This window comes from Lethenteron reissneri, chromosome 10 (assembly GCF_015708825.2).
Source record: "Lethenteron reissneri isolate LAM-NWPU_2019-01 chromosome 10, ASM1570882v1, whole genome shotgun sequence".
Lineage (NCBI taxonomy): Eukaryota > Metazoa > Chordata > Hyperoartia > Petromyzontiformes > Petromyzontidae > Lethenteron > Lethenteron reissneri.
This window is the reverse complement of record NC_083788.1, coordinates 5412326-5426058: the sequence shown is the minus strand read 5'-3', so window position 1 is coordinate 5426058 and position 13733 is coordinate 5412326. Positions and strand designations below refer to the sequence as shown.

Here is a 13733-nt window from a genome sequence, read left to right as displayed (position 1 = left end):
GGTGCTCGCTAACTTTGCTTGCCCGTCGATTCAAAGTCTGTACGAGGATATTTGTATTTTGCATGGGGAGCGGTGGCGTTAGTGGTTAGCGCACTGGGTTATACGAACCAGGACCAGTTCAAGTCCCCTCTCGCGGCGAACATCGGTGACGAATATCTGAATCAGTCCTGGGGCTCCCCTAGGTCGACTCAGACTTAAATGACCACTGTGTGATTTAAATGGGTGCCGCATGGCCACACCGGTGCCACGTGTTTCCTGGATGCCGTAATAGGTGCTCGCTAACAGCACTTGCCCCTACAATCTGTTAATGCTATACGGGGGATCTTTGTCTTTGTCAGATGAGTGGTGGCGCAGTGGTTAGCACGCTGCGCTACGAACCCGTCGACCCGAGTTAAATTCCCGCTCACGGCCACCAACACCCAGTGACGATTATCTGAACGGGTCCTGGTCCTCCCCTAGGTCGACTCAGCCTCAAACGAGTACCCGGTTCGGTGTGTGAACATCGCCAATGGGGAAACAAAGGCGGTCGGGCGTGGTGCTGGCCACCCACCCCCCCCCTCGTGTGCCGTGCCGGTTTGCATAGGTTCCGCTCGCTAGCAGCACTTGCTCCAATCGTCGATTACGGCTATACGGGGGATCTTTGTCTCACTCTGCGAGTAGATTGAACGTGCGTCAATGCTTCCGGCTTTATCTCTTCTCCTTCCAAGCCTCCGCCGTCTTTGTCAACCACCACCACCACCGCCCCCACCACCTCCTCCTCCTCCTCACCTCCCTGTTCCTCCTCCTCTCTCCCACCACCGCTCAATCACCCACACCCACTCACCATCATGTCAACATCGGCATCATAAAGCAGGCACGTCACAACGACCTCCATTCAATTCGCCTTATAATAACCCCAACGGAACACCCCTTCTCGTGCCCAGTCTGCTGCTCAGTCCGGCTACCTGTGCGACTTGCCTGGCTATCTGCGCGCGCCTCTCTCGTGTGTCCGAGCACTTGAACGTGTGCGCGCGTCCGTCTTGCTATCGCGGTGTATTCGCGTCTCTCTCTCTGCGTGCGTGTGCGTGCGTGCGTGTCCGACTCCTCTGTCTGCCTAGCCGTGTGCCTGGCTGCTCGTCTCGCCATAAACTTGACGTCTGCCGCTGAGTCCTCAGCCCGTGAGTACGAGAGTCAGGTCACATGTGGAGATCGTGTCCGTATGTACGCAAATATGAATGCGGTTTAGTGACCTCCTCTTAATTTGACCAGACGAGCACCTGTTGAGATGTATTGCGTCTTTTGAACATCGGACGGGATTTAAATCATGATAATTATCATCATCAACATCATCATCATCAGCAGCAGCATCATCATATTCATCAGCAGCAAATGCCACGTGGCTGATACGCAGTAAGTACCATCACTCTCTGCTGCTGGGAGGTCAACGGAATAGACTGGTCCCGCCACGGGATCGTGGAGTTTCCACCTCTGGCTCACGCGAGCAGGGTTAGACTTTTTATTGAGTTTCGAGCATATTTCCATGATGATGTTGCTATCGTTTTAGATGATGCTGCTGTCGTTTCTGCTGCTGCTGCTAATGATGGTTATGATGCGAATACTGATGCTGGTGATGATGGCTGTGATGCGGTTACTGCTGATGATGATGGTCATGATGCTGCTATGGCGAACGGATACTATTGCTGCTTCTAACCAACTATTGTTCCACTTGAATACGACGATGGCTATGGTGATGATGGTCATGATGATGATAATCATGGTGATGATGGGGATCATGATTACAACGACGGCGATGATGGATATAACGATGAGAATGCCGATGGTGATAATGACGATGGCAATGATGGCATTGTATTAATTGCTATAACGATGATTTACGATGAGAATGACTGTCTCACTTGAATTGCATGATGGTCGATTAACCATAACGATCACGGCAACGATAACGATCCCGGGAGATCCCGATGAAATACAATGACGACCGTATTCTTGGTCTTTTGGTGAAGTCACATAGATAGAAAAAAAAATTGTTGTGGGTTTTTTGCGTTTTTTATTTTCAATTTATTTAAAATTGTAATTTTAATTTAAATTTTCTATCCACGTGACTTTACCGAAAGAACCAAAGAATACGAATTCCTGCAGTCACGAAAGTTTTGAGTCAAAAGATGACGACCATGATGATGACAACGATGTTGCAGGCTCACAATCCCACTACCACCACCGCCACCAAACACCACCAAATACCACCACCACCAACCACCAAACACCACCACCACACACCACCACCACCAAACACCACCACCACACACCACCACCGCCCTCTCGCGACGTTCGCCTTTGGACCTGGGAGGAGGACCAAGAGGAAGGCGAGCAGGGAGATCAAGCAGAGGAGGAGAGGAGGAGGAGGAGAGGAGATCTCAGCATCATGATGGAGTGGCCTCTGGTTCGTCTCTTGGGAGCCGCCCTGGTCTGCTTGGCTCCGCGGGGAGGCGCCGCTGTCGGGGTCGGTCCCTGCCTCGGCGTGGATCAGCTGAGCGACCCAGCGGCACAGGTGACTTGAGTGACGTAGAGAGAGAGAGATGATTATATGGCCGTACTCATCATCGTGATTCGCATCATCAGAATCGGCAGGAAACAGCAGCGGTAGCATCAGCAGGCGTAGTACTAATAGTGACATGATTCTCATAATCTACATGATCATAAATCTTGACTTAAAGCTTTTGTGACTGCAGGAATTCATGTTCTTTGGGTCGTTCGGTGAAGTCACGTACATAGGTTCAAATAAAATAACAAAAACTACGACGTTTCGATCGCAACACAAGCGGTCGTCCCCCTCTTCCTGGTGACGAACGCTCGTAGTTTTTTGCTATTTTCTTTGAACCTATCTACGTGACTTTACCGAAAGACCCAAAGAATATGAACATCATCACAATCAACATCAGCAATCAGCAGGAACATCTGCAAGTAGTGGTGGTATTAACAACATTCGCATAATCAACATCATTTTGAGCAGCAGCAACAGGATCAGCGACGGTAGTACGAGTACTGTTGTTACAGAATTCTCATCTCGATTTAAAGCTTTCGTGGCTGCAGGGATTCATCTTCTTGGTTCTTTCGGTAAAGTCACGTAGAAGGGAAATAATAAAATAAAAAAAACATTATAAAATACAATTCTCACGACGTTTCGGCCACAACGCAAGCAGCCGTCCTCTCCTCAGGTGAAGAGGACGGCTGCTTGCGTTGTGGCCGAAACGTCGTGAGAATTGCATTTTATTATGTGAAATTTTTATTATTTTATTATTTCCCTTCTACGTGACTTTACGGAAAGAACCAAGAAGAAGAATTCTCATCATCATAATTATCAGCGGCAGCAGCGTCTGCAGCAACATTAACGACGTTGTCATCATCATCATAATCATCAGCGGCAGCAGCATCTACAGCAACATTGGCAACGTTGTCATCATCATCATCATCATCTATAACATAATATTTATCATCATAATCGCCACAGTAGTCGTAATTACAGAATCATTTTCATCCGCATTGGCAAAATTATCATCATTTGCTGCAATAGCAGAAATTGCATCGGCAATAGTAGCAGCAGCAGCAGCAGCTGCATCAAAATCACCATCACCAGCAGTACCATGATGTGTATCATCATTATGATCAGCATCGTACATATCATCACGCCATCGTCAGGATTACCAGTCTGCAGCAAGCCAGTGTGTTGTTTAACCTGACTCGCTGACCTGCATGTCTACCTGTCTTCCTGCCATCATATTTCACTTGCTGTCAGCTCGATCTGACCTTCTTGTCTACACAGACTCAGTGCGTGCTTGCCTGCCTGCCTTCCATTTTAGAAACATTCGTTTAACGTCTCGCCACCGAGCGCCACGATGGTGAGATGTTAACTCCCTCGCCTGGACTACAGAAGATCGTCGGTTTGAGCACGACCCTGACGCATGTTGTCTGTTTGGAGTGTGCGTGTCTCTCTTCTCCCCGTGGTCGTGTTGATTTCTTTTCTCCGGGTCCTCCGGTTTTTCCCCTCCACAATTATAATCAACATGCGTTGAGAGTATTTGGCTGCTATAAATGTCCACATGATCAGCCACCACCAATTCGTTTGAGATCTTTCTAGAAATTTGACATTTTCATTGCTACCCCCTGGAATTGCGAAATTGGGGGAGGGGGGGGGGGGGTTCATCCGTGGGTCTGCGGCATCCTCGCAACGAAACAAGATACTCAACACTGGATTTGGCCCAACATTCTCAACATGGCAGTGAACCTTCCTTAAGTTGGGGCTCGTTTGAGACACGGGTGAGGCTTTCCCCGGGTAAAATTACGTCGTATTCGTGATTTCCCAACCAAAAGGTTGCGAGTGTTAATATTCAGAATTACCTCTCTCTGTCTCTCCGACGGACTGCAACGCTCGTAACGGATGACCCCACTAGGAAGGAAACCCGTTAGTCCAAACTTGTGTTCTATATCCTTATTAGCTTGAATCAAGGCTGCTGCAATGATGAACTGCAGCACGGACTGATGGTTTGTGTGGGGAAACATACAACTGTGTCTTCAGTTGACGTGGAGGGACGGATATTTTGAGGAACTGCTTTATGTATTTAGTTGTTTGTCCTTGTCTCTCGCCTCCGATTAGCGCTGTTAGCAACACACGGTGCGAAAGAAGCTCAACACACACACACACAATACACGAGACACCAGGCCTGCGTGTATACTTTGGCATTCGCATTCCCCGCTCAACGACGCCGATGATTATTGTGAGTTGTCCATTGAAAACCGGCCACATCGCCAGAAACGATTTCCCAAAATATCGGCGATACAAATAACCCTGCCAAGCCTGGTGGTGTTCATTCAGACGCTGTCTTTCCGACAGACCTGTTCTTCACCTGAGGACGGCTGCTTGCGTTGTGGCCGAAACGTCGTGAGAATTATTTTATTATGTTTTATTTGTATTATTCTATTATTTCCCTTCTACGTGACTTTACCGAAAGAACCAAGAAGATGAATCCCTGCAGTCACGAAAGCTTTAAATCGAAATTTAATAACCCTGACCTTAAATTAACGGTAAAAAAGTGTGATCTATCCTGTGATGATTCTCGCCTATATCCCTCTCACCTGTCAATCAAATCTACCTATTTAATCTAAAGGTCTCTTTGTATTTTCAGGTTCTTTGCGCTCAGACGGTGCAGTTGCTGATGGCTGTCGAGATGTCTAAGTAACCTCTTGATGTTGACCTGTCCGTCTAACCCAGGGCTCGGCAACCTGCGCCTCTTTAAGGAACTTGCTTCGAGACTTTGCTTATTCAGTACCGCCAACCCCCGTCCCGTATTTCTACACAGTGCAACTGTGGCTCTTGAAATACACATTTCAGATGTTTACAGAAGTCGAACACACAAAACATGCCTCTTCTTGTATACGTTAGTTGCAGACACCTGGTCTGACCTGTCCCATCCAGTATCCCTGGATTTCCCCGACCCGTCTCTTCGATCTTCCTGTCTACCTAACCTGTCTAACGTGTATATCTAATCTACCCTAACTGTATATCTTACCTGTCTGTGTAACCTAAGATAATCTACATATCTTAAACCTATCCGCCTAACCTGTCAATGTCACCTACCCACCTGTCGATAGATCACGGCTACCTAATAAGCCCATCTCACCCACTTTCTACTTGGCCTACTTATCTACATATTACTTGTCTACCTATTACTTGTCTAACTATTTAACATGCCTGTATAACTTGTCTAACCTGTTTGCTTTACCAGTCTAACTCTAACGCTGTAACTCCCCCACCCCCACCTCTCATTTTGCAGTTCCTTTGCTCTCGGGCCTGTAATGGCGACTGCGGAGCCTGGCTCTTGCCTGAGCGTGCTGCCCTAACGGAGGAGGCTGATGCCCGGGGAGCCCAAGGCGAACGGCCGGGCCCAGAGGCCTGGGGCCAGCAGGCTGGCAATGACGAGCTGGTGGACGAGGTGATGGAGGACGAGGTGATGGAGAACGAGGAGGAGCCACTGAGGCGCTCGCTGGGCTACGCCGTGGGGCACTTTCGGTGGGGCAAGCCGGCGAACCGCAAGAAACGGCCCGTGAAGGTGAGCAGGGTTTGGTGGTCGGGGCATCATCACAATCAAAGGCGCACAACTCAAAGACAATGCAGATAGAAGGGTAAAAAAACAATTATCATATTTTTACTGGCAAATGAGGTTCCCATAGTGTAGATGCCTGCCCCGAGCTCTCATACTCTGATGGTGCATTGTCTTTGAGTTGTGCGCCTTTTGGCGTCATCTGGTCCAACCCATGTGACACTAGGCTCTAAGGAAAGCTGTCTCGGGTGTGGACCAATCAACTTCAAGGACAGTGCACATACATTATCAGAGTTATGTTCTTTTGTTTGTATTATGACTGCAGGTATTGCGGTCTATGCAAACATGACTCCTTGTAATTCCGTTAAGATGTTTAAACACCAAATAGATACCCGTTTGCGAGGAACCAAGTCTGCATTTGCCACACGTGCTTTGTGGCAAAACATGCAACCAAACGCGTTCTCACAATATATGGGCATTGTCGTTGGGAACTGATTTTCCTGCACCAGAGACAGCCAGCCTTCTTCATGGCCTTGTGTCTGTACCAGTGTCAGGCCGGAGAACAACGCCGAAAGGCGAACAGCACAATTCAAGTATCAGGGCATTTGTCATCATCAGTAGCAATATCAGCATCACCATAAGCATCACTCTCGTCATCAGCAGCAGTAGCAATGGCATCGACAGAAGCAATCATCAGCAGAAGTAACCAGCATCAGTAGCAGCAGCAGCAGAGACATCATCATTATACTAATGATCATGATTATCAGCAGCCAGAGAGGCATCACTGTCACAAGCGACAGATACACCATCATCAACAGTAGCAGCAACAACGGTAGTATTATCAGAAGTAGTATCAGAAATCCATCACCATTATTAGCGAGATGATCATCAACAGCAGAAACAGTTTCAGTTCAATTTCATTTGTTAGGTAAAGCCCTGTGAGCCATGCGGCTCTTGACTCGGGTGCAACCGCAACAAACAAAATCGTGAACGAGAGACATCTTAAAGTGACTACACGCAACAGAAAAATCCAGGAAAAAACAGCAAAATCTTCCAGGAAAAAAGCACCGTATATCAACGCTGTGTGCAAAAATCCCAGTGGGATGCAAGTCAAACAATAACAACCGTAAGACAATGTAGATTCAAGTTATCAGGCTAACTCTGTCCTACAACAAACAAACATGGCTAAACCAAAACGTTTTCGCAATCACCAAAATAAGGCTATGGAAAACAATGTAACCGTAATCATAGGAACTGTGATTCAAATTTAACAAAAAACGATACACATAACATGTACGACCAAACTTTGCAGCCATAGCTGTCAGCATGAGTCACTCCATAACAGCAGGAGTATCATCATCATCATTGGCAGCAACACCTCCAGCAACTACATCATCTGCAACAGTAGTAGCATCATGAGTAGCAGAAGCATCCTTCATCATGTTCAACATCCGCAGGAACAGCTAACACATTCCTGCGGAGGGAGCTGGTAGGAACGTTGGGTTGCTCGGTCAATGGCCAGGGTCAACGGCGGCGTGGTGTATTCCGCAAATATGCCCGACTGTGAGGGCGGGCACAAGCCGGCGTGAGTAGGTTAAACGTTGAGTTTTATAAGGGCACCACGGTGTAACCAGCCCCTCCCCACCCAGCCCCACCCCTCCCACCCCCCACCCAGCCCAACCCTCCCCACCCAACCCCTCCCCACCCTCCCCACCCATCCCCTCCCCACCCTCACCACCCAGCCCCTCCCCACCCTCCCCTCTCCACCCAGCCCCACCCCTTCCATTTTTGGATGCACGACGGACGGACGGACACAATAATCCCCTGTGGGCCGGTGGAACCAGGTGGTTCCTACCAGTATTAGCCTGGCAAGACAGATGATGATGAAGTTATAACATGACGTGATGATAATGATAGCAATGATGATGATAACGACAATAGATTAGTTTGACGAATTGCTAGATATCCACCCTCGCTTCATTGAACCACCTTGACAGAGAGGCTCAAGCAGTTTTTGAGAAACGTCGACTTTACATTCAGTGATTTTTTTTGTATTTATGGAATCTTTATAAGCGTCATTAATGCGTCGTATGGTGGAGCGTTAAAAATGTCCAGGATTCTGGTATTAAACGACTCTACTTTCTGCCTGGCCTAACTCAACAACGAATATGAAATTTTGACTTAAACATTTTTTGTGATTGCAGGAATTCATATTCTAAATAATAACAATAAAATAAAATAAATATATTAGATGTACACCCAGGTACAATAAAATATACACTATTTTATTTTTATTTTTTATTTTAATAAAATAATAATTATTTTATTGTTATTATTTTTTCAATCTACGTGACTTTACCGAAAGAACCGTGGAATCAAACTAAATATGAACACAGTATTTGACGGTGATTAAACACACAAACGGACGGATCATCACCATCATCAGTGGCCTCACCATCATGCAGATGTACACCCATGTACGTTGAACTTCTTTCACACCGTACGTAGCCAACCGTGTCAATCGGAGGTGATGGATCACATTGCCATCAACACCGCCATCATCACCACCACTATTATCAACATAATAGTGGCGATAATGAGCAGCAGCATCGCCATCGGTATCATTCCAATTATTATTTCGGTGTCTTCACCGTCACCAACACGATGACATTCACGATAAATCACGTACGAAACATACCGCCATTGCTTAAGGGCCACATCTGAAAAACACAATAGAATATAGAGTATATATATTATAGGGGGGGGGGACTATTGCAGGCAGATCGAGATCGTGAGGATTAAATGAAGGGCGGGAGAACGAGAGGCGATTCGGGGAGCCGTTGAGAATGTAATTGCGATAAGTATAACCCGTAAAAACAAGGTTTATCACTATAAATCCTTTATATGCGTGGCGGCTAGAGTCCTCTCGTCCTTTGGCTTGAGATGGCTGCCACCTATGGGTCAGATGATTGTCTGCCAGTATTAAGCAATTGGTAATTAAATATTTAATTTGTTTTCCCTAAACAGTCTAAAAAATTGGAAAAAAATGTTCACGAACATTAATTGTCTCGCACAACGAGTCTGTGTGCAAAATGTCAGCTCGATTGGATCACGGGAAGTGGGTTAAAAAAACGACCGAAAGATTTGCACGGTCGTAAGCAAGCAAGCAAGCAAGCGAACTTAATATAAAGGATTTAATAATGAAAAGCGAATATTCCCCACGTGGCCATCGGAGGGCCGTTGACAATCGCTGCGACGTTGCCCTGTCCTCTTGACATGGATCGGCGACAAGGACAGCCGACAATCGGAAGAGGAACACAAAAGATGGGGGAAGTGAACAGAGGGTGCATTGGTGAGAGCCGACCTCGGCGTGCTATGGAATTAGCATTCTGGAGATCGGGAAGAGGATCGGAGAGCGAACGCGTTTCGGGAGGCGTCGTGTTCGAGAACAGTTGAGGAACAACGAACGGGGGGGGGGAGGGGGGGAGGGTTCGAGGCCGGACGAACAATCGGCCTCTAAGGGAGACCGGTGACAGATTGACAGCCGAAGGTGGCGTGGGTGGGTGGGTGGCGTGAGTGGGTGGGTTGGTAGGTGGGTGACGTGGGTGGGTGGGTAGCGCAGCGTGGGTTGCGTGGGTGGCGTGGGTGGGTGGCGTGGGTGGGTGGTGTGGGTGGGTGGCGTGGGGTTGGAGTGGGTGGGTGGGTAGCGTGTGTTGCATGGATAGCGTGGGTAGGTGGCGTGGGTGGGTGGCGTGCGTGGTTGGAGACCCGAGTTCGATTCCTGCTCAAGGCCACCAACCAACACCAGTTTTTATTTCTTGATGATGAGCGAGTAAGCAGCACCGATGAAGTGCGACACACGAGGGTTGGTGGGGGGTGGTGGTGAGGCAGCACCACGCCCGAGCGCCTTTGTCTCCCCCCAGTGCTGTATGCGCAGCACACGCGTATGCAAGTGCGTGTGTTGAACTTCTTTCGCGCCGTACGTAGCCAACCGAGCTCATCGGAGCTGTGTGTTTGTGTACATAGTATCACATCGGTGCTACTCGCCAACAGCACTTGCCCTATCAATATGTTCAAGGCTGTATGGGGGATCTTTGTCTTTGTATATCACTGCGCCATGAAGCGAGTTCGATGTCAACCCACGGTCAACACCGGTGACGATTATCTGAAGCGGTCCTGGGCCTCCCCTTGGTCGACTCGGCCTCAAATGAGTATCTGGTGCGGTGTGTAGTAAACATCGCCACTGGGGAGACAAAGGCGGCCGTGCGTGGTGCTGACAACCCACCCCCTGGTAAAACCTTCATAGGCGCTGCTTGCTAACGGCACTTGCCCCGACAGCCTGGGAAGGCTTTTCCTGGTGAACAAAGTGGATGACTGGGCATGAGGGTGTGCCAGTGAGGTTCGCGTAAGGCGAATCGAACGGCGGTGTTGTGACGTGCCTGCTGATGCTGCTGCTGATGATGCTGCTGCTCATGTTGAGATGATGGTGGGAAGGTGCGGATGGGTGAGCGAGTGAGCGGTGGATGAGGCGGATGACGAGGAGGGGGTCGGTTGTGGTTGACAAAGACAGAAGGCGGAGGATGTGGATGGAGGAGAGATAAAGACGGGAAGCATTGACGCACGTTCAGCCCGCTCGCACAGCAAGACAAACGCTCCACCGCGTAGCCTTTAACAGATACCCCCCCCCCTCTTTCTCTCTGTTTAAGGCCTCGACACAGAGGCATTGGGTCTCTGTGTGTCTATGTTGTGTCTCTCTCAGTGTTTCTCTGTGTGAGTCTCTCTCTGTGTGAGTCTCTGTGTGTGTCTCTCTCTGTGTCTCTGTGTGAGTCTCTGTGTGTCTATGTTGTGTGTCTCTCTCAGTGTCTCTCTGTGTGAGTCTCTGTGTGTCTATTTGTGTGAGTCTCTGTGTGTCTATGTTGTGTGTCTTTCTGTGTGTTTATCTGTGTGAGTCTCTGTGTGTCTATGTTGTATGTCTCTCTCTGTGTGTCTCTCTGTGTGAGTCTCTGTGTGTCTATGTTGTGTGTCTCTCTCTGTGTGTCCCTCTGTGTGAGTCTCTGTGTGTCTATGTTGTGTGTCTCTCTCTGTGTGTTTCTGTGTGAGTCTCTGTGTGTCTATGTTGTGTGTCTCTCTCTCTGTATGTCTCTCTGTGTGAGTCTCTGTTTGTCTATGTTGTGTGTCTCTCTCTGTGTGTCTCTCTGTGTGAGTCTCTGTGTGTTTATGTTGTGTGTCTTTCTGTGTGTCTATCTCTGTGAGTCTCTGTGTGTGTGTCTCTGTGTCTGTGTTTTGTCTCTCTCTCTCAAATTTAGTTCTACCTGACTGTGGTGTTGGCCGACTCTCTGTGTTGTATTGCATTATATTCCCAAGTTCACTATGCTTGTTGTATCATTCATTTGTACCTGATGATGGTTGCTTGTGTTGCAATCGAAACGTCGTATTTTATTATTTAATATTTTTTTCTTTCTACGTGACTTTGCCGAAATAGCCAAAGAGTAGGGACCGTCATGACCCCACCGAGCATTCTCCCGTCCCCTCCATCCCTCTACGTTGTTGCTTCCTCTCCCGTCGTCTTCCCCTCCCCGTTTAAAACAAAACAAAAGTCCACGTTCCCGCTTGCGGTTATCACATCACGGTGGGGCAATAAGCCCAACGTCTTTTGTCCCCCCCTCCTCCTCCTCTAAACACAGGAGCGCTACGTTGCAGGACAGGAGATCGGCAGCCTGCAGATCCCTATATCCGCACGCGGCGCCCTGAAGAAAGCTTGCTTCTTGATATATTGACGCTTAATACCGAATTCGCAAAAAAATGCACTCTCGTTATTTTGGTTGCCGGAGACCCCCTCTATGCATGTACGTTGAACTTCTTTCGCACCGTACGTAGCCACCCATGCTCATCGGGAGATGCGGACCACTGCACCTATGACGTGGTTCTGTGGAGTCTCTGCGTGGTCCCGCTAATTTCTGCTCTGTGCTGGGCTCATGTTGAGCTAAAAACAAACAAACAACAACAACCAGAGCCCGCTTGCGGTGTGTGTGCTGATGATGATGTTGCTGCTGCTGCTGCGGCTGATGTCACCGATAGGTCTTCGTGGAGCCCGGCTCGGAAGACTTTCAAGATCTCTCCGAGAGAGCCATCATCTCAAACAGTGACCTACAGCCACATCAACACGAACAACAACAACAACAACATCATCAACAGCAGCAGCAGCAACATCGCCACCACCAAGTCGAGCAGAACGGTATCACAGCGGCCGAAGCGTCCCGTGCAATCGCCTCCTCCTGGCCCTGGATCCTTTCGCCCGGGGCCGTTCCTATGGCCGGTGCCGCAGGGATCGGCGGACCTCTGTGGTCCCAAGACGAAATGGGGCTTGGTCCGAGGCGACAGAGTAAGCGCTACGGAGGGTTCCAGGTCCACAGCGAACCTCCGGTTGCTAAGACACCCCTCATGGTCCTGTTTAAGATGTTCAAAGGCAGGGATGGGAAGTCTCAATAAATCGGGAGGGCGCTGGAGGGATATTCACGATGGATGAATAAATAAATAAGGAACTGGAAACCCATGCGTGTTGATTCCTGATGTGTTGTGTTGTTGCTGCTGTTGTTGTTCTTCTTGGTTCTTTCGGTAAAGTAACGTAGAAGGGAAGTAATAAAATAAAAATAAAAAACATAATAAAATAATTCTCACGACGTTTCGGCCACAACGCAAGCAGCCGTCCTCAGGTGAAGACCAGGTCTGTCGGGGAGACAGCGTCTGACAGACCTGGTCTTCACCTGAGGACGGCTGCTTGCGTTGTGGCCGAAACGTCGTGAGAATTATTTTATTATGTTTTATTTTTATTATTTTATTACTTCCCTTCTACGTGACTTTACCGAAAGAACCAAGAAGATGAATCCCTGCAGTCACGAAAGCTTTAAATCGAAACCAAGGCATCCTCCTTGGAACTCGTTTAATTCCTCCTCCTCATAGTCCCTGCCTGTCTCTGTGTGTGTATGTAATAGAATCCACACAACACACTGTGTGCATTTTTCAATTTAAAGCTTTCGTGACTGCAGGGATTCATCTTCTTGGTTCTTTCGGTAAAGTCACGTAGAAGGGAAATAATAAAATAATGAAAATACAACATAATAAAATACAATTCTCACGACGTTTCGGCCACCTGAGGACGGCTGCTTGCGTTGTGGCCGAAACGTCGTGAGAATTATTTTATTATGTTTTATTTTTATTATTTTATTATTTCCCTTCTACGTGACTTTACCGAAAGAACCAAGAAGACACTGTGTGCATGTTCAATCCACTGCTGGATGCAGCCCCCCCCACCGCTCTCAAGCCGTATGCGTGGAGGCGGAAGCGTGCGGGTGAGTGGGGGGGGGGAGGTTATTTGACCAAGCTGCTCGGTCCAAGTCGGGTGGGTGAAGTGGTTATAGACACGGGAACATAGAAGGACAGTACAACGTTAGACTCGAGCACAGACGACTCGTCGGATCTCGGAATGCAAAGCCGAATGTGAGCCTGGACAGCCCGACTCTGTGTACAATGAACACGCAGCAAGATGCGAGTCTCCGAAACAAAACAATGATCTGCTTAAATTTCGATTTCAAGCTTTCGTGACTGCAGGGATTCATATTCTTGGTTCTTTCGGTAAAG

General features: G+C 48.3%; 1 protein-coding gene across 1 annotated transcript; it reads left to right on the top strand.

Moving 5' to 3' along the window:
- Nucleotides 1–940: 940 nt before the first annotated feature.
- LOC133340514 (pro-opiomelanocortin-like) lies at nt 941–12601 on the top strand. Its single transcript, XM_061548813.1, has 4 exons — nt 941–1157; nt 2196–2548; nt 5829–6104; nt 12174–12601. The coding sequence occupies exons 2-4, from the start codon at nt 2423–2425 to the stop codon at nt 12582–12584; spliced, it is 813 nt and encodes a 270-aa protein (XP_061404797.1). The 5' UTR covers nt 941–1157; nt 2196–2422; the 3' UTR covers nt 12585–12601.
- The last annotated feature ends 1132 nt before the right edge of the window (nt 12602–13733 follow it).